Below are 22469 nucleotides of genomic sequence, written 5' to 3'. Positions count from 1 at the left end.
CATTGTTATATACAGTCAAAGGTCTCTGGATCCATGGCAGTACCCAGAACAGTGCCAGGCATGGAGCAATCATTCAAATCCTAATAGGGATCTTAGGCTCACCAACCTTCAAACCTTATTCGTTCTCTAAAGCAGGATTGCACTGAAATCATAATCCTGTTCACTCAAGTCCAAGATAACCCCATGTGTCTCAAGGGTGGTTCAATCCACTGTAACATTCACAACACCCTCATGGGTGAAACACTTGTAGGATGGAGGGAAACCGGACCAGTCGATCTAAAAGCTGGGTGCCACAATTTGAACAAAGTCACGTTTATTAGAAAACAGTTTTCCTCATAGCTTACTGCTAGGCCGTAGAGACAAACGGTCATATTGAGAGGTGTCAAGAAGACAGAGGATTACAGCCTCTTGGTCTGACCTGCCTAGTACCTACCTTCGTCCTCTCCACCTCCCGATGCAGAGTCCGCATTAGTGATCGTCCCGGGGCTCGCTGCCATGGCAAGCACTGCGCGGGCTCAGCCCAAACCAAAAGAGAAACGGAGCGGGAACCGGTCTGAGAGAGGCCAAAACTCTGGCGGTGAAGCCTCAGCAAGGAAGGAATCGCAGCGGTTGCTACCGGGCTCTTCCGGAAGCCGCCCGAGCGTGGACGTCACGTGACGGGGAATGGGCGGGGCCACGCAGGTTTGTTTTGATTCTGGGGTGCTTGAAATGTATGCACGTGGTCTCGGTTGTGGCCCTTCTTACCTTCTCCAAACCGTTGTCTGCTTTTACTGAAGACGTTTCTTGGCTTCGCTTCTGCTTTTCCTCGTTTCCTAGTCAGGTCCTTCCTTTTCACCTTGGCGCTTTCCTCCTCCCAACGGTATTGGAGTTTTAGGGAATGGTTTGTTTTTTTGTGGCGCTCAAGACAGTGGAAGGTGGCTCTGCCTTTGCTTTATTGTGCAGTCACTCTTAGCCTTGGATACCAGGAGAGTTCACGCTTCTCTTCCCCGTCTCTCCCCATCTCTCTTGTCCTTCTGGCAGCAACAAGACTCCACCTGGGTTTCGTGGCTGCCGGGAATGTGAGCCTCAGGCTACCGTGCTTTAATTGCGTTCCTTGTGACTGATTTCCGACCCTGAACAAGCCATATCGCTTGACTTAGATTTTCAGGACACTAACCGTCAGCTGTCAGACGTCAGCTGTTTGGATTTGTATATCAAAATACATGCAACTGTTGGCTGCTTGATCAAGAGATCGACAACTTCCCGTCTTCTCGTTTACTCTTCATTTAGTCAAAATCATAATAACTGGAGATGGATCTAGGTTATTTGGGGGCAAAAATCTTTCAGGTTTAATAAATATATCTTTATTGCTCTCCTAATAATGACAGGCAAAAGAGTAGAAAGAGATCTATATCTTCTATATATGAACTAAATTGACTCGTTTAAAATTTCCTCGTTGGGTATGTAAAGCACTGAAAAATGTCTGATTAAATAAAACAGTACTTACTGTACATAAAAAACGATTTTTATGCGGCAATCCTTCCTACTACGCGTCTGTCTTGAGAATTAACCCAATACAGAAACAAGCATTAGCTTAAGTGACGGGAGATCTTGGAGTTGTTTACTGGGCACATGACGTAAACTCGGACACTTCCTCCAACAATCCAGGTTCCTCGCCCAACCTCCTCTGTACAGCCTGTCCGGGAGTTCCCTTTTCCCCAGGCTCAGCGGCGCCCCTCCCGATCTTTCCAGCGCCTCCCGGTCCGCGCTCCCGGACCCCGGCTCCACTCCCTCTCTCGCCCAGGTTGCCTCTCCAGCCCCAGAAGACAGAGCACCTCGGGTCCCGCACCCCAGCCCCCTCCTCTCCGGTCTCTCCTGCCCCTCCTCCCCGCCCGGGGCCGGCTAGCGCGGCGCAGGCGCAGCAACGCGGCCGGGAGGCCCAGGGCGACCAAAGCAACCTCTGCCTCCGCTTCGCCCGGCAGTATCCTCGCGGGGCTGGTCGGCGGCCAACCGGACCGCGCAGGGCACTGGCCCCGCGGGCCGCGCGTCGAGATGGGCTCGGGCTGGAGCAGCGAGGAGGAACGGCAGCCGCTGCTAGGGCCGGGGCTCGGGCCTGCGCCGGGGGCTGCTTGGAGAAGCCGGGAGGCGGCGGCGGCACTGCCCGCGGCTGCCCCGAGTCCCGGGCGCGTGTACGGGCGCCGCTGGTTGGTGCTCCTGCTCTTTTCGCTGCTGGGTTTCGCTCAGGGCCTGGTCTGGAACACCTGGGGCCCCATCCAGAACTCGGCGCGCCAGGCCTACGGCTTCTCCAGCTGGGACATCGCGCTCCTAGTGCTGTGGGGCCCCATCGGCTTCCTGCCCTGCTTCGCGTTCATGTGGCTTCTGGACAAGAGAGGTGAGGGGGTCCCGGGAGCTCCGGCAGGCGATGTTACTCCTGGGGGAGCCGCCTCCCTCGGCTTCGTCTTAGGGGTTATATGAGGTGATAGAGTGTTGCTGGCATCCCATGCCTGACTAGGAACCCTCCGTCCCCAAAGCGACAAATAAGGGAAGATTTCTTTGCAGATACTGGTTTTTTGTTTTTTTGTTTGTTTGTTTGTTTTGTAAATCAAGGCCTATTATGCAACAGCAGGGATTAGGCGACTTTTGGATGTTCAGATTTCTGCATGTGTGGGTGTAAGAGCACCCCAGGCACACGCTGTGTGTGTTTTCTACATCTGACAAAAATGACCGATGCTTTGACTTCAAAGGGGTTTGGGGGTGTTGAGGGTGACAGGTCAGAAAATAGAATGATGATGCCCAGATACAAGGAAGTAATGAGTTGGCTTTTCGTAATAGATGACTCCAGCCCAGGAAGAGCTGTTGGGGAACTCAGGAACTCAGAAAAAGGGTGCACAGCAACTTTAAAGTGTGTGTATGTGACCAGCTGCAAGTGCCAACTGAGATTTTTAACTCTCAGATAAAGCTTACAGATGAAGACTCTCTTTTCATAGAGAATGCTCTGGACAGACGTCTCACTTTACCACTTGCCAGTGTGATTCTGTGAGAAAAATGGTCATAGGATTGAAAGTTAAGACGTTGAACTATACCACAAAAGTATGGATAAATGACTCATGACCAATGTGATGTACCTGCTAAAAAGTAGAGGACAATTTTAGGCACGAAGTGTAGTATCTAAAAGAAGAGAAATAGTTTGGCATGCTTCTAATGTTCAGTTCTGGGCATTAATTTTTGAATGGCCATTGGCAAAGTGGAGTCCTTTAAAAGTTGTGTGACAAGAATGTAAAGGGTATAAAAATCATAATATGTCAAATGAAGGGAATTGGGTGTGTCAAGCTTCAAAAAGAAACTTCAAGCAGGATATAAATGTGTGGAAATCAAGTAAATGAGGAATTAGACTTAATGTGCATAGTTCTAGAAGGAAGAACTAAACTGAGTGAAGTTACAAGAAGGTGTAACTCAAAGGTATACTGGAAAGAACCATCTTACAATGAAAGTATCCAGCCCTGGAAAGTGTGGAACTTCCAGGCAGAGATATGTGCTAGTTGCTGAGAAAGTTTCTTGTACTGAATGGGGGTTTTCTTTGTTTTGATTTATTTGCTTTAAACTACATTAGACTTTATTTGTATTTTACTAGTTTTTCCACGAATGTCTCTTTTTTTTCCCCCCTGTTCTAAGATTCAGTCAAGGGTCCCAAATTACATTTAGTTGTTATTTCTTGTCAATCTCCTTCAATCTGTGACAATTCCTCTGTCATTCTTTACCAGGTTGGATAACTTAAGGGGAAATGCTATTTTATTGTTTCTTTTAACTTTTTAACAAGAGCATTTTTCAATATTATTCCATAAATTTAGCCAACTATATTTTTAAGGTAGAAAAATGCTAATTTTTGTCCTTTTTATTATAATTATATTCACTATATATATATAGGATAATTACACATATATAATTCCCACCCAACTTAGTAGAAGACCAGTTATCTTCCTGAAATTGCTTTTGTACTCTCTCACTTTTCTTTTTCCAGCAAGGAGATAAAGAGGGACTACCTAGTGAGATCATAGAAGAGCCAAGAGTGGGTGTGTGCCCTGGAAGCCAATGAAGAAAATTTCAAGAAGGAGATAGCACCCAAATGTGTGCTGAGCTCTAGGGACATAGCTCTCTGGAGCCTACATTCTAATGAGGAGGTCCAGGCACCAAAGAACAGTAAAATTAAATACTTAGTGTGTCCGATGGTGATCAATGCTTTAGAGAAAAATGGAAGTAAGGCAGGGGAGAAAGGGGATGTGATTGGGTGATACTTCATCTAGGCTGTCAGGGAAGGCCTTACTGATAACGTGTGTTTGAGCAGAGACCTGAGGGAGAAAGGAAACACACCTTGGCAATTCTAGACAAGACTCTTTGGGACAAAGACAAAGGTCATAAACTTGTTTGACATATCTGAGAAAGATACATAGTAGAGAAATAAATTGTAGAAGGACTGTTGGGCAGCTCAGAGGGCCTACTTTAAGTGACTGGGCTTTAATTTCAAATGAGGCTTGTGTGGCTGAGTTGAGCCTCAAGGCCACTGTAAGGATGCTGGTTGTGAAGATGCGAGGAGGGCTCACTCTACTGGAAGGTTTGAGCAGGAGGGTAAAATGATGACTGTTAATATCTTGAGAACAAGAGCCACAGCAGGGAGACCAGTTGAAGGGGTAATGGACCAACTCAGATGGGGCTGATGATGACTTCCAACTGGGGTGAAAGTAGTGAAGGACTTGAGAAGGGGTTGGATTCCAGATACATGTTGAAAGTAGACTTGCCAGTATTCTTTGATGGATAGGCAGAGGTGAAGTATGAGGAAATTGGAGGATTCTAAGATCTTTCTCAACTTTTTTTAGCATAAGTAATTGGGAGAATCAAGCTACAGTTTACTGAGATGTAGAAGATTGTGGGAGGAGCATTTTGGGGGTAGATCATGAATCTGGCCTGCAGGTCAAGAATTTGAAATGCCTATTTGAAATAGGATAGGCTAAGCTGAAGAACTGATGCTTTTGAACTGTGGTGTTGGAGAAGACTCTTGAGAGTCTCTTGGACTGCAAGGAGATCCAACCAGGCCATCCTAAAGGAGATCAATCCTGAATATTCATTGGAAGGACTGATGTTGAAGCTGAAACTCCAGTACTTTGGCCACCTGATTCGAAGAGCTGACTCATTTGAAAAGAGCTGGGAAAGATTGAGGGCGGGAGGAGAAGGGGAAGGCAGGGGATGAGATGGTTGGATGGCATCACCGACTCAATGGACATGAGTTTGAGTAAGCTCCGGGAGTTGGTGATGGACAGGGAGGCCTGGCATGCTGCAGTTCGTGGGGTGGTAAAGAGTCAGACATGACTGAGTGACTGAACTGAACTGAGCTGAAACTGTCAGTTTGTTGCCTGAGCAATAAATTTGTGTGTCGTCAACCTGTAATGGTATTTAGTCAGAGAAGGCAATGGCAACCCACTCCAGTACTCTTGCCTGGAAAATCCCATGGACGCAGGAGCCTGGTAGGCTGCAGTCCTTGGGGTCATTGAGAGTCGGGACACAACTGAGCGACTTCACTTTCACTTTCACTTTTCACTTTCATGCATTGGAGAAGGAAATGGCAACCCACTCCAGTGTTCTTGCCTGGAGAATCCCAGGAATGGGGGAGCCTGGTGGGCTGCTGTCTATGGGGTCACATAGAGTCGGACATGACTGAAGTGACTTAGCAGCAGCAACAGCAGCAACGGTATTTAGAGTCTTGGAGCTGAGTGAGATCACCTGTGGAGAGGGATGTTGCTTCAGAAGAAGACAGCCCAGGGGCATTCCAACATTTAGAGCTTGGAGAGATAAGGAAGAACCAGCTAGTGAGGACTGAGAGTAGAGCCTTAGATTTAGCAACATGGAGATCTTTGGTGTCTTTTAAAAGAATAGTCTCATTAGAGTGGTGGGGGTAAGTTCAAGAGTGTAGACTTTTATGTTAAACACACTGTAAAGGGCAGCAGAGAAATGAAGGAGTAGCCAGGGGGGAATGTGACTACTGAGAAGGTATTTTAAAGATAAGAGATATTAAAGCATTTTTCTGGAATGCAATGTCCTAATGGATTCAGAAGAAAGGGAGAAAATAACAGTGTTAGAGGGAGGGGGAGGAAATGCCGTAGCCATGTCCTTGGGTAAACAAAATGGGATGCAGTCCTCAAGAGCACAAGTAGGTAGGTTGGCCTTCGAAAGAAGTATTGACAGCTAATTCTTCAATGGTAGTGGAAAAAATGATAGAGCGTATAGATTACAGATGCAGATGGTGGGTGCTAGGAGCTTGTGGGAGTTATCATTGTTTATAGTTCTCAGAAAATAAGAAATAATATTGCCACCTGACAATGAAGCTAGGAGAACAATTCTTGGAAAATTGAAGAGATGTGATCAATTGTAATACTATTTCCTAGGAAAGGAGAGAATACGCAGACTAGGAGATTGTAGTAGGATTGTTGGACAGCTCAGAGGGACTGCCTTAAGTGACTGGGCATTCATTTCAAGTGTGACCAGTTGTGCTCGCTTCGGCAGCACATATACTAAAAAAAAGTGTGACCAGTTAGCATGGTTGTGTGTCTCCCTCCAGCCTGTTCTGTTGGGCAAGCACAGGCATAGGCAGAGTTGGCAAAGAGAGAGATCACAAGAGGTGCAGTTTGCCAAATGTGTACGACTAACTACGTGCAGGCAGAGTAGAGGATTATGTAGAGAGTGATATAACAATGGACTGCAGAATCTAAACTAGGTAAAGGAGAAAAAGACACACATGAGATGGATGAGAAAAATAGTAGGCTCCAAAATTGTTATTCCCAATGGATGAAGAATTTAGAGTACTGGAAGGAATGAGTGGGAAGGAGAGAAGGTCATGGTTGAAGAATGGGATGCTTGAAATTGGGATTGTGTCATGGATGCAGTTATGCTAAATATAAGGTCAGAGTTTAACCAAGAGAGTGGACAACCAAAGTAGGGTAGAGGACGTGATCGTGGAATAAGAAGTCAGGAGACTGAGAGGCCTGGATATTGAAAAGGTCATCTCTTGCATTGAAATCACCAGATTTATGAAAGATATAGTGTCCTCAGAAGTAATAATGAGCCAGAACAGGTTTAAGCCTTGAGGGTGAATGATGTGGAGGCAGGTATGTGGTGGTCTGTAGGCAGTCACAGCTGGGAGTGGTGAACATGACAGTCAGAACTGGGTCAATGGCTCTTCTGGCCATGATGGAGTAACAGGAACTGGATTTATCCTTCCGTCTTAAACTACTCAAAACAGAAAACAAAATCAAGGTATATGAAACAGTGGTTTTCAAACATTGGACAATAGGTAGAGCAGGACAGTGATCCTTACAATTGCTTCACCCAAAGATACGGAGTTCAAACAGAGCCCCACAATTTCCCTAAGTTGAGGAGACAGTTGAGATGTTTAAGAGGCCACCATAGCCAGAATTCTTGGGGAAGAATACCAGAGAGGAAAAGAGTTCACAGAAAGAGAGTTCTTGATTTGCAGGGAGTTCCTCTTGGGTCTTCAGCTGAGCACTGACTAGCAGTTTACACGTGAAGAAACTACTCAAGTCTGAGAAGAGGACTACCAGAAAGGAGCAGGCAGAACAATTCTCAAAGTTCATGCAAGTCTGGGAATAGTTTCCATTCCCAACAGCCAAAATGGGAATACCTCATAATACATATGAGGTTGGATTGAATGATCAGAAGGGTGCTGCCTCAGCAGTAATGACTAACAAGCTCTAGACTAAAGGCTGCTCTGGTTCCACCTAATAAAACTTAAAAGTACTCCTTGAAAAGATCAAAAGTAACTATATCCCAGAACATTGTTCAAAAGGAGTTGAAAAAAAATCTGTCACCCAACAGGTTAAAATTCAGATTGTCTGACATCCAAATCAGAAGTTACCAAGCATGCAAAGAAACAGGAAAATAGAACATTTCAAAAGGAGAAAAAGCACTCAGAGCAGACCAAGAAGTGGCACAGATGATAAAATTAATAGACAGGGACATCAAAGCAGCTACTATAAATAGGTATATTACATGTGTTCAAGAAGATAGAAGAAAGCATGTTAAGGCGAGACACAGAAAACATAAAAAAAAACCAACGTTAAACTCCTGGAGATGAGGATGTAATCTGTCTGAAACCAGAAAAAAACATGCTAGATAGGCTTTAACAGCAGATTAAACGTTGTAGAAGAAAAGATTAGCAAACTTAAAGATGGAGTGATAAATACTATCTAAAGTGGAACACAGATGAAAAAAATGATTAGAAAAACCCCACAAGTATCAGTGAGCAGTACAGTTTTAAGTGGTCTAATATATGTATAATTAAGAGTCCCAGATGAAAAGAGATTGGTTAAGGGAAGAGGGCATGGAGTAAGATGAAATGGGGTAGGAGGGAGAGATTGAAGAAATAATGCCAGGAAAATTTCCAAATTTGTTGATATCCTTAAACCCAGAAATATAATAATCCTAGTAGAAGAAATAGCGTAAACAAAACCACACAGAACAAATTGCAGCCTGAATAAAACTACAGCAAGGCACATCATCATCATACTGCTTCAACCAGAGAAAATCAAAGCATCAAGAGAGAAGAGACTGGGAGTTTTATTTAGAGAGGAGAGAGGAACAGTGATCTGGAAGTGGCTGGGGAAGCCGTGTCCTCAGGGAAGAGGTTTCAGAGGAGTAAAAAGATGAAGACAGTGTTTATGAAAGAGCTTGATAATGGGGGGATTCCACTGATCTGCAGATTCTGAGAGCTCCAGAAGGCACCGTGGAAAGATTTTGGGAGTTCAGACCCTGGCAGAGATGAGGTCAGATTTTAGGATGTGTGAAGCCATATTGGGATAAGGATGACCTGTGAATCTTGGGTCTTTTGTGACTAGTGTAAACAGGAAAAACAGGCACAATGTAATTAGTCCTCATAGTCTCGGAGGCAGATCCAGGTGGTGAGGCTCTGGCTGTGGGGGACAGGGACAAGTGGTCTATACTAGGAGCAATTAGAGCTACTTCACTCCAGCTGAGGGAGCCTGAGGAGGCCAGTTTTACCAGATAAAACTTATTTCCATGCATCCACTGTGGATGTGTTTGTGTGTGTGTGTGTGTGTGTGTGTGTGTGTGTGTGGTGGAGTGGGGTTGGGTGGTTTTTTTTTGGCACTCAATTTTGTATCATGATATTTAGACACCAATTGTGGAGGCTGTCTTCCTGTACCCAGTAGGTTCCCAGCAAAGGCTCTATCATCCATTGGAAAGGGGCTTACTGCAAAGTCTGGATGCCATATTTGAGTAGAATTTATTTTTATTATCAATCATGTTTAGTTTTCCAAAATTATTCCTGTACCTTTCATCAGATGGTTTTTGCACTCACATCCTAGTACTGTAATCTCTTGGGATTTATTTATGTGATGGTCCTAGATGTCTCCTAAGCATATTTTTCCTGGGGAATTCATACTTCTTGCCAAAGTCAGTTGCTGTCTTTTTGAGTACATGAAACTACAGAGTCCTGCCTTGTCAAAATTCAAATGAGATCAAGAAAGCAAGAAAGCATTCTATTCAAAACTGAGCATCAATTGAGGTGGATTGGATAATATTTGGCAACAATTAAAAATAAGAAAGCCACAAGTTGTGCCTGTAAGATTGCTTTATAGTAATCAGATTTTCACAACTTCTTTATTCTTGAAAGTTTATATCAGCTGTTTTGTGCTAGCTTTGAACAGTAGTAATAGGAAACCTAGTTATTTGGACCCTAGGGCTATAAACAATGCCCCACTGCCCACTTGGTGGCTATTTACCTTAATTACAAACCAACTAGGAAGAAATAAACATAATGTAGAATGTGAGCCTTATAGACCCAAATTGATAAAATTTTATCCACTATCTCAGGGCACCCAGTATGACCTTATAAGAGCAACAGTTTGCAAGTTTAGGATATTTATGACTATGAATGTACTTTTTATTAATTATACTTTATTTCCTGTGGCTGTAATGTGGTTTTAAAATCTGTGTTGTTAGTAGAAGCAGTAAATGAGCAGTATGTATGCATTACTTGTTCCTGAGCACAATTTTCTATGTTATTCCTTCTGCCAAATTATATTAATCATATTCAGATCATATAAAGCTAACTCAGTTCATGTCACAAATTATCCTCAATGTAGCGTGTGTGTGCCTGATCTGAATCTCAAGTTTATTTTCCTTGCTGTGTTTAATCTGCATAATTATAGTTTTGTTGACTTTCAATTTCCTTCAAGCAGAGAAGCCCTTTGGAAACCAAACATTTAACCATCTCCCTTCTGCCAAGAAAAGAAAACTCTGGGGGAAAAAAAAGAGAGAAAATTTGCATTAAGCAGTTTAAGTCTATTCACTGTGAAATGGTTTCAAGGGTGTTGGGTCTGGGAAAAATTGGAAGAAATGTTGCTACTTTTGCCACATACTCCATATGAGCCACCTCTGTGATGTGGCTGCCACAAAACAGTAAGGCAGCATTAATTTAGTGCTAAGAAAAGTGCAGCATTCCAACAATAGGAAGACAGAATCTTGTTATATTATTCAGCCACAGCCAGACTATTGTATCTGGTTTTGGTTGCTTTGTTTTTACATTTTATATTTTCTTTTGCTCTGTTATCCACATAACTGACCATTGGCACATATTTTCAAAATAGTTGATCATATTTGGGATACAAAGGGAAGAGCTGTCTGATCCACATTATCTTCTAAAACCCTAAACCATGCTTTCTCCTTTTTTTTTAACAACATCATTCTATAAGTTGAAAGCCATCTGATAAATCAACAACATTAAATACTATTATATTAATACTATTGTATTAATAGTCAAAGGATTCTAATGGACTATCTCTTAAGACCCTATAACAAATTTGTCCTGATTATAAGATAAAATAAGTAATTGGCCACTTGTCATTTTTTGAGAAAATTTAAAGCAATAATCTATCATGTAAAAAAAAAACAAACTATGGGGGCAGTTTAGAATTTTTTAAATTAACAGCTTGCCTTTGAAAATTGGAAATTTTATATTTGAGATATAAAACTAAAATATCTTTTAAAATTATTCTCTATATATTTTAGTCTTATATCTGAACAAAGCACTATTAGCCATTCATTTAAAAAAACTGGAGCTCATAGAAGTTTTTACTCAATCCTTGATGTGATCATTCAGGTTTTTTCTTAAAGTTAAAATCATTTCATTTTCAGCATATAGAGTTCTCCCTTCCCATGTTGGGAGTTACAGAGAAAGGCCATATTAGAATATAATACCAGTCTGATTAAGTTAAAAAAAAAACTTTGTTCTTAACATTGACTTACTTGAAGAGAAAATAGAGAATAATCCAGATATTTTTGTTTTCTTTTAGGTCTTCGGATAACTGTGCTTCTGACGTCCTTTCTTATGGTTTTGGGAACTGGTCTAAGGTGCATCCCTGTATCAGACTTAATGCTTAAAAGAAGGTAAATCATATAAATAACTTAAAATTTTTTTTCCACATTTGTCTGTTATCAGTGTATTATATATGTTTGGTTATAAGCTTTTAGTAAACAGTTCTGTTTTTAAAATCAGTAGTTTTTTTATAGTAGCATTTTTTCCCCCTGACATGGTAAATAATTGAGTGTACATTTATTAGTTGTCATATGGAAGATACTGTACTAATTGTTGGGTAAATACATAGAGAATAAGTTAATCTTCATGCTATCCAGGAGCTATAATAACCATGGGAAAATAATAGTAGAACAAAAGGAAGAATAATGTATTAATAGGTAATGCCACAAGAGACAGAGAAGTTTTGGCTGAGGATCTCAGAAAGAAGGTTTCATAAAGAAGGTGATGATTAAAGTAGGCATTAAAGGACAAAAAGAATTTTGATACCTATAGTTAGGGGAAGGATATTCCAGGGTAGAGGAACAACAAGAACAAAGGCACAGAGGCAGGTAAGCACAGGTTTCTTCTGGGATGGGTAGGTAGCTTCTTTTCTGTATAGCAGCATTTCTGCACCTGGGGTATATGGATTTATTCTCAAGGGATACAGAGTATATGAAGATTTTAGAACTCTGTTTTCCTTTTGGTTATAGTATTAGAAGATTTTTTAACCAATAATAATCTGTAATTTAAAAAAACATTTTTATTGACCAGGATGTCAGTTTCCTAGTGTTTATCAAACTGGAATCCTTGGATTTGACCTTAAGAGCCGGTGAAAAAATTTTTCCCATTAAGGAGCTGTAAATGACTGACGTTTGGGAGATACTGGTATACAGAAGAAAGCATAAGAAAGCAGTATGTAGAGATGAGTTTAGAAAAGGGTATCCTGATTATGCATGATATTGATGCCATCCCTTAGAACCATAATTCCTCACTGGGCAGTTGGGAGCCACTTAGGTTCCTAATCTGAGCAGCAATAGGATCAGACCTATATTAGGTAAACCATTGATTTGAAGACTGTAGGATTGAGCTGTAGGATTGATTACAGAGGGTTAAGAGTGCCAGCAGGAGACCAGGAAGGATGCAGTGTGACAGCCCAAGCTGGAGTCATCCTTTTGTTTCATTTGTTTATTCATTTATTAGTTCATTTATTCAACTAAATTCACTGAACTCTTCCTGTGTGCCAAGCTGTTTTCTGCACATGGGGAATGCAGCAGAAAACATAGTAGGAAAATCTCTGCCTTGTGCAGTTTACATTCCAGTTGGGAAGACGGCAATAAACTAGATAAGTAAGTTAAATATATAGTATGTGCTGTGGAAAAAAAATAGGAAAGAAGGATTTGAAATAGGAAAGAAGTGAAAGGATGGTGAAATTTCAGGGGAAAATGGGCAAAAAAACTGTTACTGGGAAGATACCTTTTGAGGGTAAAGCCTGGAGGAATGAATGGATGGATGATGTGTTATGTAAGGCAGAGAGAACAGCAAGTATAAAGGATGGGAAGAGAAGAGCAAACCTGGCAGGAAGCCTGGCAGGGCTGGAGCCAAACCAGAGACGTTATGGGAAGAGGGTTGGGAAATGAGACCAGTCATGGGTGGTGATGGGAGTGTGAGACCAGGTCCTTCAAGACCTCGTAAGGACTTCAACTTTTTTCAAGCTAGAAAATCATTGGCAGCTCTGAGCTGAAGAGAACCGTGGTCACAGGCTGCTTTACTGAGGATGCAGGAGTGAGGAGACCAGGGAGGGAATCAGTGCAATAAACCACATGAGAGATGATGCTGACTTGAGCCATAGTGGTGGCAGTGGTGGTGGTGAGGAGTGGTCAAATCTGATTATATTTTGAAGGACTTGTTAATGATTGAATAAAGGGAATAACAGAAAGTAAGGAGTCCAGAATGACTTCCCCCTGAGAAGTTGTGGGAATGGAAAGGATAGCATAGGTGTCAGAGAGAACATGTGAGAAAGACATCAGAGGTGATATGTCTGAGGTTGCACTTTGGAGACTCTGACATTGTTGATTCCATTAACAGACACACGGGACCCAGGAGGAGAAGGAGTAGATTTTAGGTACAAGATGTTGACTTTTATTTGGAACAGAATTTTTCATTTTCAAAATAAATGCTGTTCATTTTCAGATTTTCAAAATATGTTATCTTTCCAGAAAATTGAGAGTATAAGTGTTTCATATTTTTAAAGGCAGATATCATTTGGGTTCCTATGGAATGCTGGTCTTCATGTCCTATCCTTCTGAGTGAGATTTTAACAGATGAGTTTCATTGTGTTTGAAATGTTCTTAATTTTTCAAATTTTTCAAATATACAGTTTGGTTTTTTTTTTAAGCATCTACAGTTTTTAAGTACAAATTTCAGTATAAGCTGAAATTCAATAGTGCATTCTTTACAAATGCTTCCTAGTATTTCTGGTAGCTTTTCTTCTGTTTTGGGCCATCTATTCTATTGCTTCTCTCTAGTTTTATATCCCTTCATATCCTTTCTAAATATAAAATTATAGGACTAATAAAGAGTTGACTCTGTGGTGGAGAAAATGGTATGAAAAATAAATAGAGCTCATAAAGAAATGTAAACAAAGATAGAAAGGAAAGAGAAGAAAGAAAGAATTCTGAGAGATTGAACCTTTCATAAAAAGAAAGTATAAATTGAATTTTCCATCCTTTGTGTGTTCACCTATCATATAAAGAATATGGGAATATTATCCCCTTGAAATGAGACTTCATTTATGTCCATACAATATTTCTTTAGAGCAATATTATTAACAACACACATGCAGCTGTTACAATGAAAATGCTACAGTTAGAATGCTTATTTTTTACTAGAAGCCTCATTAGATTACCACTTTTAAGCTTAAGACTCCCATTTGACACTGAACCGGAAGGGATAAAGACCTTCTGTGCATTTAGCCAGCACTGAAACAAGTATTTAGCAATCTGTTTCTGTGCCCCTGTTTCACTAGAAGCTTTTTGAGCTTCTGACCCAGCCTTCTGAATAGTGACCCTGTACCTTTTACTTCCTGTAGCTTAGCTTTTATGAGTCTTAAGACATGAGAGAAGCAGCTTTCTGATAAGCCCTTTCTTCAATTACAACTATTGATACCACCTTCCTAATGGTGTTTCACCTCTTCATAGTATCAGTATTTCTTTTATCTACATAGTACCAATGAAAATTGAAGAAAAATTATTTTGCCACTTTTCTCTTATTAACACCACAAATAGATAAGGAACTTAGAATAATGAACTATAAAGCATTTCTTCTATGATTGGGAAGCAAATTATAAAAAAAATACTAGATGGCATTACTCTATAGTGTGAAATGCAATATGGCATGCATAGTAAACAATTTATAGACTTCTAGAAGGTGAACTTATAGTAGGTTATATCTGCTTTTAATCATAGGTGTATCCAGTAATTTCCATGATATATTATCTTTCAAATCAATGTAATTTTTATTAATATTAATAATAGATTACTAGCATATGATAAATAGTTAAATAGTATGGTTCTAGTAAACGTAGATTTTCTAGAAATATACTCCATTGTGAAATGCTTTGTAGCTGACAATCTTAAATCTAAAGTGATCATAGCAGAAAAAAATGAGTTGTTTAGTAAATGGTTTTATGATAACTGCTTAGCTATCTGAAAAAGAATGAGGAAGAGCCCTATATCTGTCCTACCACTTAAGTAAATTCCAGTTGGATCAACCATTTAAGTATAAAATATGGACCATAGAAATATTGGAATATGAGACTAATTTTGAATAATCTTAGAATGGCAAAGCCCTTCCAACTAAGACACAAATCTCAGAAGCCATAGAAAAGTATAATACTTTTGACTATGTAAAAGTTTAGTATATCTGCATGATTAAATATACTATAAAAATACACACACATATATATATATACTATAAAACAAAGTCAAAAGAAAAGTTAAAAACTGTGAAATGTTTGCAACAATAAGACAAAGGGATAATTTCCTTAGTTGAAAAGAACTCTGTCAAATCAATGAGAAAAATAGCAAGGCAATAGGAAAATGAGTGATAGATATGAGTAAGTAATTACAGAAATGGAAATACGAATCTTAAGAAAAGATATTCAACAACTTCATCATAGTTAAAGAAAAATGAAAAGGCAGTTATGTATCTGATTATTGGCAAAGATGAAAAAGTATGATAATGTGCTGTGTTGCCTGAGGTATAGGGGAAAAAATAGGTGTTACAAGTAATTTGGAGAATTCTATTTAGAGGGCATTTTTACAGTATTTATTAAATTAAAAATGTACATGTCCTTTAACCCAGTAGTTGTCCTTCTAGAAAATTAGCCCACATATAAAGTTATATCATTTTGGAAGGACAGTCATGTTTGTATGGTTTTGCTTGTAACAGCAAAAGGCTGATTGCAACCCAAATGTCTTCAGCAGAGGGGTAGTGATGATGAAGTAAACAGTGAAATAGTATGTAGCTGTGAAAAGGGAGTAACAGTTCTGGTAAGTGCTGATTTGGAAATATCTCCAAGATATATTGTTGAGTTTTAGAAAAGACTAAGTTTATAGTATTATGTTTAATATATTCCTACTTAGAAAAAAAGTGGGAGGAATGTATTTGGCAAGGACTGTTGCTGAAAGAAACCATTACCGTTGGTTGTTTTTGAAGAGGAAGCCTGGAAACCTAGAAGTCTGGGGTGGAAAGGAGATTTACTTTTTATTTTTATACTCTTAACTCTGCTTGAGAATATCTTTACCATGTGCTAATATCACATTTTGGAGTGAAAACACTAATTAAGAGAATCTAAAATGATCACATCAGATCTTCAATAATGAGAGTAAGAGAAAGAAAGATAAGAGACTGCTTTTCTGAGTGTGAAAACAATGAAAGAAATCACAAGGGAAAGATGTGTAGATTTGACTACATAAACCCTGAACCCTCATGCTTCTAAGATAAGTCATAAAATTACAATACAAAGTAGCAAAAATATGTGTTGTAAATATATCTAACCTAAAATAATATTTTTTTAAGTTTATTTTATTTTATTTTATTTTTTTATTAGTTGGAGGCTAATTACTTCACAACATTTCAGTGGGTCTAAAATAATATTAAAAGTATAAGCACTTATGAAAGAAAATGGACATAATAGACATACTTAACAAATGTTGATTCCTAGATTTCATTATTTAAATCAAAACTTGGGAGTCAACTTTTATTGACAGACTGTTTATTTGTAAAGGATAGGCTAAGCTGTGTAAAAAGATAAAAAATACACAAGTTCAATAAATAAGTTTATTTTTCTCCCAAGAAACAGCCTGAAAGATAATGGGCTGCCCCAGACCAGGCAGGCAGCTCTGTTCCAGGAACTCAAGTTCCTTTTCTGTTGTTTTAACATCCCCTGTGGTAATATTCCTGTCCAGGTGGTCAAAGCTGACTCATTATCATGCTTTCATTCCAGTCTACAGGAAGGAGAAATAGGACATCCAGGGCAAGTGACTATGTCTTTAAGTGTTGACCAAGAAGCTGTATGTATTAATTCTAATCACACCCCACTGGTACAGACTTAGTCATATGGCCACACCTGTCTGCAAGAGGAGCTGGGCATGTAGCTCAGCAGCAATGCCCCCAGTTAAAGCGCAAGGATGCTAAAGAAAAAAAAATATATAGCTATCACAGGACTGGAAAAGGTCAGTTTTCATTCCAATCCGTAAGAAAGGCAATGCCAAAGAATGCTCAAACTACCGTACAATTGTACTCATCTCACACACTAGTTGGAGAAGGAAATGGCAACCCACTCCAGTACTCTTGCCTGGGAAATCCTGTGGACGGAGGAGCCTGGTAGGCTGCAGTTCATGGGGTCGCCAAGAGTCGGACATGACTGAGCGACTTCACTTTCACTTTTCACTGTCATGCATTGGAGAAGGAAATGGCAACCTACTCCAGTGTTCTTGCCTGGAGAATCCCAGGGACGGGGAAGCCTGGTGGGCTGCTATGGGGTCGCACAGAGTCGGACACGACTGAAGTGACTTAGCAGCAGCAGCAGCAGCAGCACACGCTAGTAAAGTAATGCTCAAAATTCTCCAAGCCAGGCTTCAATAATACATGAACCATGAACTTCCAGATGTTCAAGCTGGTTTTAGAAGAGGCAGAGGAACCAGAGATCAAATTGCCAACGTTCGTTGGATCATTGAAAAAGTGAGAAAGTTCCAGAAAAACATCTATTTCTGTTTTATTGATTATGCCAGAGCCTTTGACTGTGTGGATCACAATAAACTATGGAAAATTCTTAAAGAGATGGGAATACCAGACCACCTGACCTACCTCTTGAGAAATCTGTATGCAGGTCAGGAAGCAACAGTTAGAACTGGACATAGAACAACAGACTGGTTCCAAATAGGAAAAGGAGTACTTCAAGGCTGTATATTGTCACCCTGTTTATTTAACTTAAATGCAGAGTACATCATGAGAAATGCTGGGCTGGATGAAGCACAAGCTGGAATCAAGATTGCCGGGAGAAATATCAATAACCTCAGATATGCAGATGACACCACCCTTATGGCAGAAAGTGAAGAAGAACTAAAGAGCCTCTTGATGAAAGTGAAAGAGGAGAGTAAAAAAGTTGGCTTAAAGCTCAGCATTCAGAAGACAAAAATCATGGCATCCAGTCCCATCACTTCATGGCAAATAGATGGAGAAACAGTGGAAACAGTGGCAGACTTTATTTTTGGGGGCTCCCAAATCACTGCAGATGGTGACTGTAGCCATGAAATTAAAAGATGCTTGCTCCTTGGAAGAAAAATTATGACCAACCTAGACAGCATATTAAAAAGCAGAGACATTACTTTGCCAACAAAGGTCCATCTAGTTAAGACTGTGGTTTTCCCAGTAGTCATGTATAGATGTGAGAGTTGGACAATAAAGAAAGCTGAGCACTGAAGAATTGATGCTTTTGAACTGTGATGTTGGAGAAGACTCTTGAGAGTCCCTTGGACTGCAAGGAGATCCAACCAGTCCATCCTAAAGGAAATCAGTCCTGAATATTCATTAGAAGGATTATGCTGAAGCTGAAACTCCAACACTTTGGCCACCTGATGTGAAGAACTGACTCATTTGAAAAGACCCTGATGCTGGGAAAGGTTGAAGGTGGGAGGAGAAGGGGACGACAGAGGATGAGATGGTTTGATGGCATCACGGACTGAATAGACATGAGTTTGAGTAAACTCTAGGAGTTGGTGATGAACAGGGAGGTCTGACGTGCTGCAGTCCATAGGGTCACAAAGAGTCAGACATGACTAAGTGACTGAACTGAACTGATCACAGTGTAAACAGAGATAGTGGTACAGAGCACTCAATTAAGCAGTGCTCTTCTGGGTAGGAAATCTTAGCTAGAAACAAGTACATCCTGTTGAAGATTATGGAAGCCTCATTTTCGCCATGGAATGTCATACTTGGTTTCTTTTTGTAGAAGTGGGAGGATTTGTCCTATGTCCCACGTAACAAAATTGGTTTGTAAATTAATTTAAGAAATAATAGCAACAACAACAACAACAAATGCATGTATACTATAACGAAAGAAAGTGGGAATGGATGTAAAAAGACCGTTAATAGTCTCTGCTATCTAATGTCTCCAGGTATACATGTGCCCCCTCTGCCTTTGCAGAAAACATGTTCGTCCTTCCTCAAAGGAGAAAATCCACAGTTCTGTCCAGTCGCTGCATCTAGCTTGAAATCTAGAATCTCTGGCTTCTATCAGGTCTTCATGGTTCTCTGGGAGTAACTCCTTTGATTGTTCTTTGTGATTTTTGGCTTTGACCTTGGGAAGACTCTTTTTGGGTCCATTGTTCATAGTGAATACACCTGCAGTTGCAACATATGCCATTCTTAGGGGCTGTGCCTTTTGTGTTTGCTGGTGCTGATTTGGGGACCTCAGGATTGCTTTAGGAATCAAGCAATCTTTAAGTTTCGTAGAACCATTTTGTGGTGTCTTTGGTGACACACTTCCCTCAAACACTTAGTAGGTTTCTTCTCTACTTACATCCAGTAGGTTCATGTAAATGTAGCCATACCCAAAGATTTTTACTTAAGGCTATGGTTCTTACTCCTGCTGAATCTCCTTTCCTTTACTCCTTTTGCTCTCAGCTTATCCCTTTCCCCTCAATTTCATGGTGGCCTCATGGATACCATCTGAAAAATGTTAGGCCTGGGTTGGAAAATAACACCTTTAGTTTGATCTTTGCTGCTAGACAGGCTCTAAAAGACATTATTTCCTGCCATTTAAAGATACAGAAGCAACCTGAGGCTTCAAATTCCTAGATTCTCATTAAATTTGGATAGCAGGCCTTGTGCAAAGAGAAACTCTCTTAGCAGAGCTCTTGTCCCTTCTGTCTGTGCTGGCAAACCAGCCAACACTTGTTTGCCTCCCCCTCTCTTGTAGTGCCATCCTAAAATCAGCAAGAGGTGGAAACAGAGTAGTCTGATTTTTTCCCACCCATTTCTAGGTCATCACAGGCAGTGGTTTTGCTGTATCTCACAAGCCACCTGCCTTTTCAGCCTGCAGCCTAACCACTAAGCCAGTGCCAAATGCCTTTTCAAATGCAAAATCCTATTCTGCAGCTAATTTCTCAATCAAGGAACAGTTAAGCTGTTATGATGAGGTATCTCAAAATATAGTAACTCAAACAAGGTAGTATTTCTTTCTAATGTGATAGTCCAGAGTTGGCAGGGAGGCCTAGGCATAGGCAGCTCTGTCCTACACAGGGACCTAAGTTCCCTTATCTTCTTGCTCCCCTAGGAGGATGACCTTGGCAGGACAGTCCAGAGCAATGCATCAGCACTGTAGTCACATTGCATCCCATAATCCCATATGGAGAGGGAGAGGGGGACCAGGGAGAGCATTTTGTTCTCATGGGGCTGACCTTGAAATCCTCCTACTCTCATCACATTGGCCCAAACTTGGTAACAAGGCCCCACCTCGCTGCAAGTGGAGCTTGGAAATGCAAACTGTAACTTACCCTAGCACAAACTTGGGGTGTTATGTACCTAAAAGGAAATTAGAAATAGTTTATTGTCTCTACCACAGGCAAACTGGCTGTCTATTTAGGAGAAAAAGATCATATTAGATCCTCATTTCATACCATGCACCAAAATAAATTCAGATGAACTAAATGGTTAAATATTTAATTGGAAAACAACATATAGGAATATTTATCTGATCTCTACATAGAAATTTTTTTCTAAAGGATGAAAAACAGAGGAAAATTATAAAGAGCAAAATTGATAGATGTGGCCACTTATAAAGAAGTTTATACTTATTAAGTGTAAATGCTCAAGTCTCTTAGATAAAATGGTATAGAACAGTCTGCCTTCCATATCTGGCATGCGGAACTTGTGGATAGACAGGGCCAACTGTATTACTGTTTTGTTGGATTGCCCAATTTTGTATTGCTGAAATGTGCTAGGAGCTCTCTTTTATGTTTGACAAATAAAGCATATGTTTATCTACCATAAAAAAATTAAATGTTCAGATTGTTAAGCTTAAAACAGAGTTGACCAAAAGGAAAAATATTTGTCAAAATAAAGGCAAGAACAGGTAAATAAATATACATAAATATATTAAGCACTCATTCAAAATAAGAAAAATTATAGTATACCAATGGAAAAAAAGACCAGTAGTCAAAAAAGAAATACAAATTAGAACAAAGAGTTGCCTTTTGATCTTACCAAATGTGGTAGGCAGAATAATGCCCCCATCCACCAAAGATGTCCACCTTCTAATATCTAGAACCTGTGAATGTATTCTGTTACATGGCAAAGGAGAGCTCCGATTCTAGATGGGATTAAGTTTGCTAAACATCTGACCCTAAAATAGGAAGAGTATCCTGGGTTATCCAGGTGTACCCAATGTAATCATAAAAGCCCTTAAATAAGAGATAGAAGAGGAAGTCAGAGAGATGCAATGTGAAAAGAACTCAAATCCCTGTTGCTGGATTTGAGGATAGAGGAAGGGGGCCAGGAACCAAGGAAAGCAGGCAGCTGCTAGAAGCTGATAGAGGCAAGGACGCAGATTCTTCTCCAGAGTCTCCAGAAGGGAACATAGCCATGCCCCACTTTGACTTTAGCTCAGTGAGACCCATGTTGGACTTCTGATTTACAGAACTGTAAGATAATAAATGGTCTTATGTTAAAGCCACTGAATTTGTGGCAATTTGTTAAAACATCAATAGAAGACTAACACCAAATTTGTGTGTGTTTGTGTATTTTTAATTTTTCTATTAAAATTGAAAAAATATTTTTTTATTTTTATGTGCATATTTTTAAAATATGGGCACTCAGTGCTGGTGGGACAGACACTGCCAACCACTGTTGATGGGAATGTAAATTACTTCAGACCCTTCTGAAATACAACTTTGGAGTATATTTCATAAGGGGCTTCCCTGTTGGCTCAGTGGTAAAGAATCCATCTGCCAATGTAGGAGACAGTTTCAATCCCTGGGTCAGGAAGATTCCCCTGGAGAAGGGAATGGCAACCCACTCCAGAATTTTTGCCTGGAGAATTCCATGGACAGAGGAGCCTGGTGAGCTACAGTCCAAGGGGTTGCAAAAGAGTTGGACACAACTTAGCAACTAAGCAACAAGAAAATATTCATACCCTCCAACCTGTTGACCCTAAAGAAACAATTTGGAAATGGCAGATATTTTCATACAGAGATTATCACATCTGCATTATTAATATTAGCAAATAAGTAACAAACATTAGGAAAATATCAAGTGAGTTTTCGTACGTCTATGTAATACACTATCAATGGAGCCATTAATAATTATGATTGTAAAGAATGAAATAAAAAAATGCTTATGTAGAGTATAAAGTTAAAATGATTTAGCGCATAAAACTGTATATTCAGTATAATATCTATGATTACCCATGCCTAAGTTTTAATTGAGAGATGCATTAAAAAAAAGGGGAAAAAAAAGACTGAAAAGTCAAAAGATAGTAGTGATTATGTGAGTTACTGAATTATTGAACTTATGGATTTTTTCCATCTCTATACACTTATTTTCTACT

At 40.0% G+C, this 22469-nt stretch overlaps 2 protein-coding genes across 5 annotated transcripts in view; one reads left to right on the top strand and one right to left on the bottom strand.

Annotated features, from left to right (window-relative positions):
* HSPBAP1 (HSPB1 associated protein 1) overlaps positions 1-1621 on the bottom strand; it is a 55233-nt gene extending 53612 nt beyond the window's left edge. For 2 of the 4 annotated variants that reach the window (XM_043873961.1, XM_043873960.1), the window contains exon 1: positions 434-1464. Coding sequence is in view for 3 of the 4 variants with exons in the window: in XM_043873960.1 (XP_043729895.1) it covers positions 434-497 (64 nt within the window). In the remaining variant the exon portion in view is untranslated. Of the gene's footprint in view, positions 1-433; positions 1465-1486 lie in introns of those variants that run through there. The other 2 variants (XM_043873962.1, XM_043873959.1) reach the window with 2 other exon arrangements.
* Positions 1622-1624: 3 nt separating this feature from the next.
* The window catches only part of SLC49A4 (solute carrier family 49 member 4), an 84708-nt gene continuing 63863 nt past the window's right edge, over positions 1625-22469 (top strand). Inside the window, exons 1-2 of the mRNA XM_043873964.1 lie at positions 1625-2371; positions 11358-11451. Of these exons, the coding sequence (XP_043729899.1) occupies positions 2032-2371; positions 11358-11451 (434 nt within the window). The 5' untranslated portion in view covers positions 1625-2031. The remainder of the gene's footprint in view (positions 2372-11357; positions 11452-22469) is intronic.

The sequence above is a fragment of the Cervus elaphus genome, chromosome 19 (assembly GCF_910594005.1).
Source record: "Cervus elaphus chromosome 19, mCerEla1.1, whole genome shotgun sequence".
Classification (NCBI taxonomy): Eukaryota; Metazoa; Chordata; class Mammalia; order Artiodactyla; family Cervidae; genus Cervus; species Cervus elaphus.
Note: the sequence above shows the minus strand (reverse complement) of the source record. Positions and strands in the feature narration are given on the sequence as shown.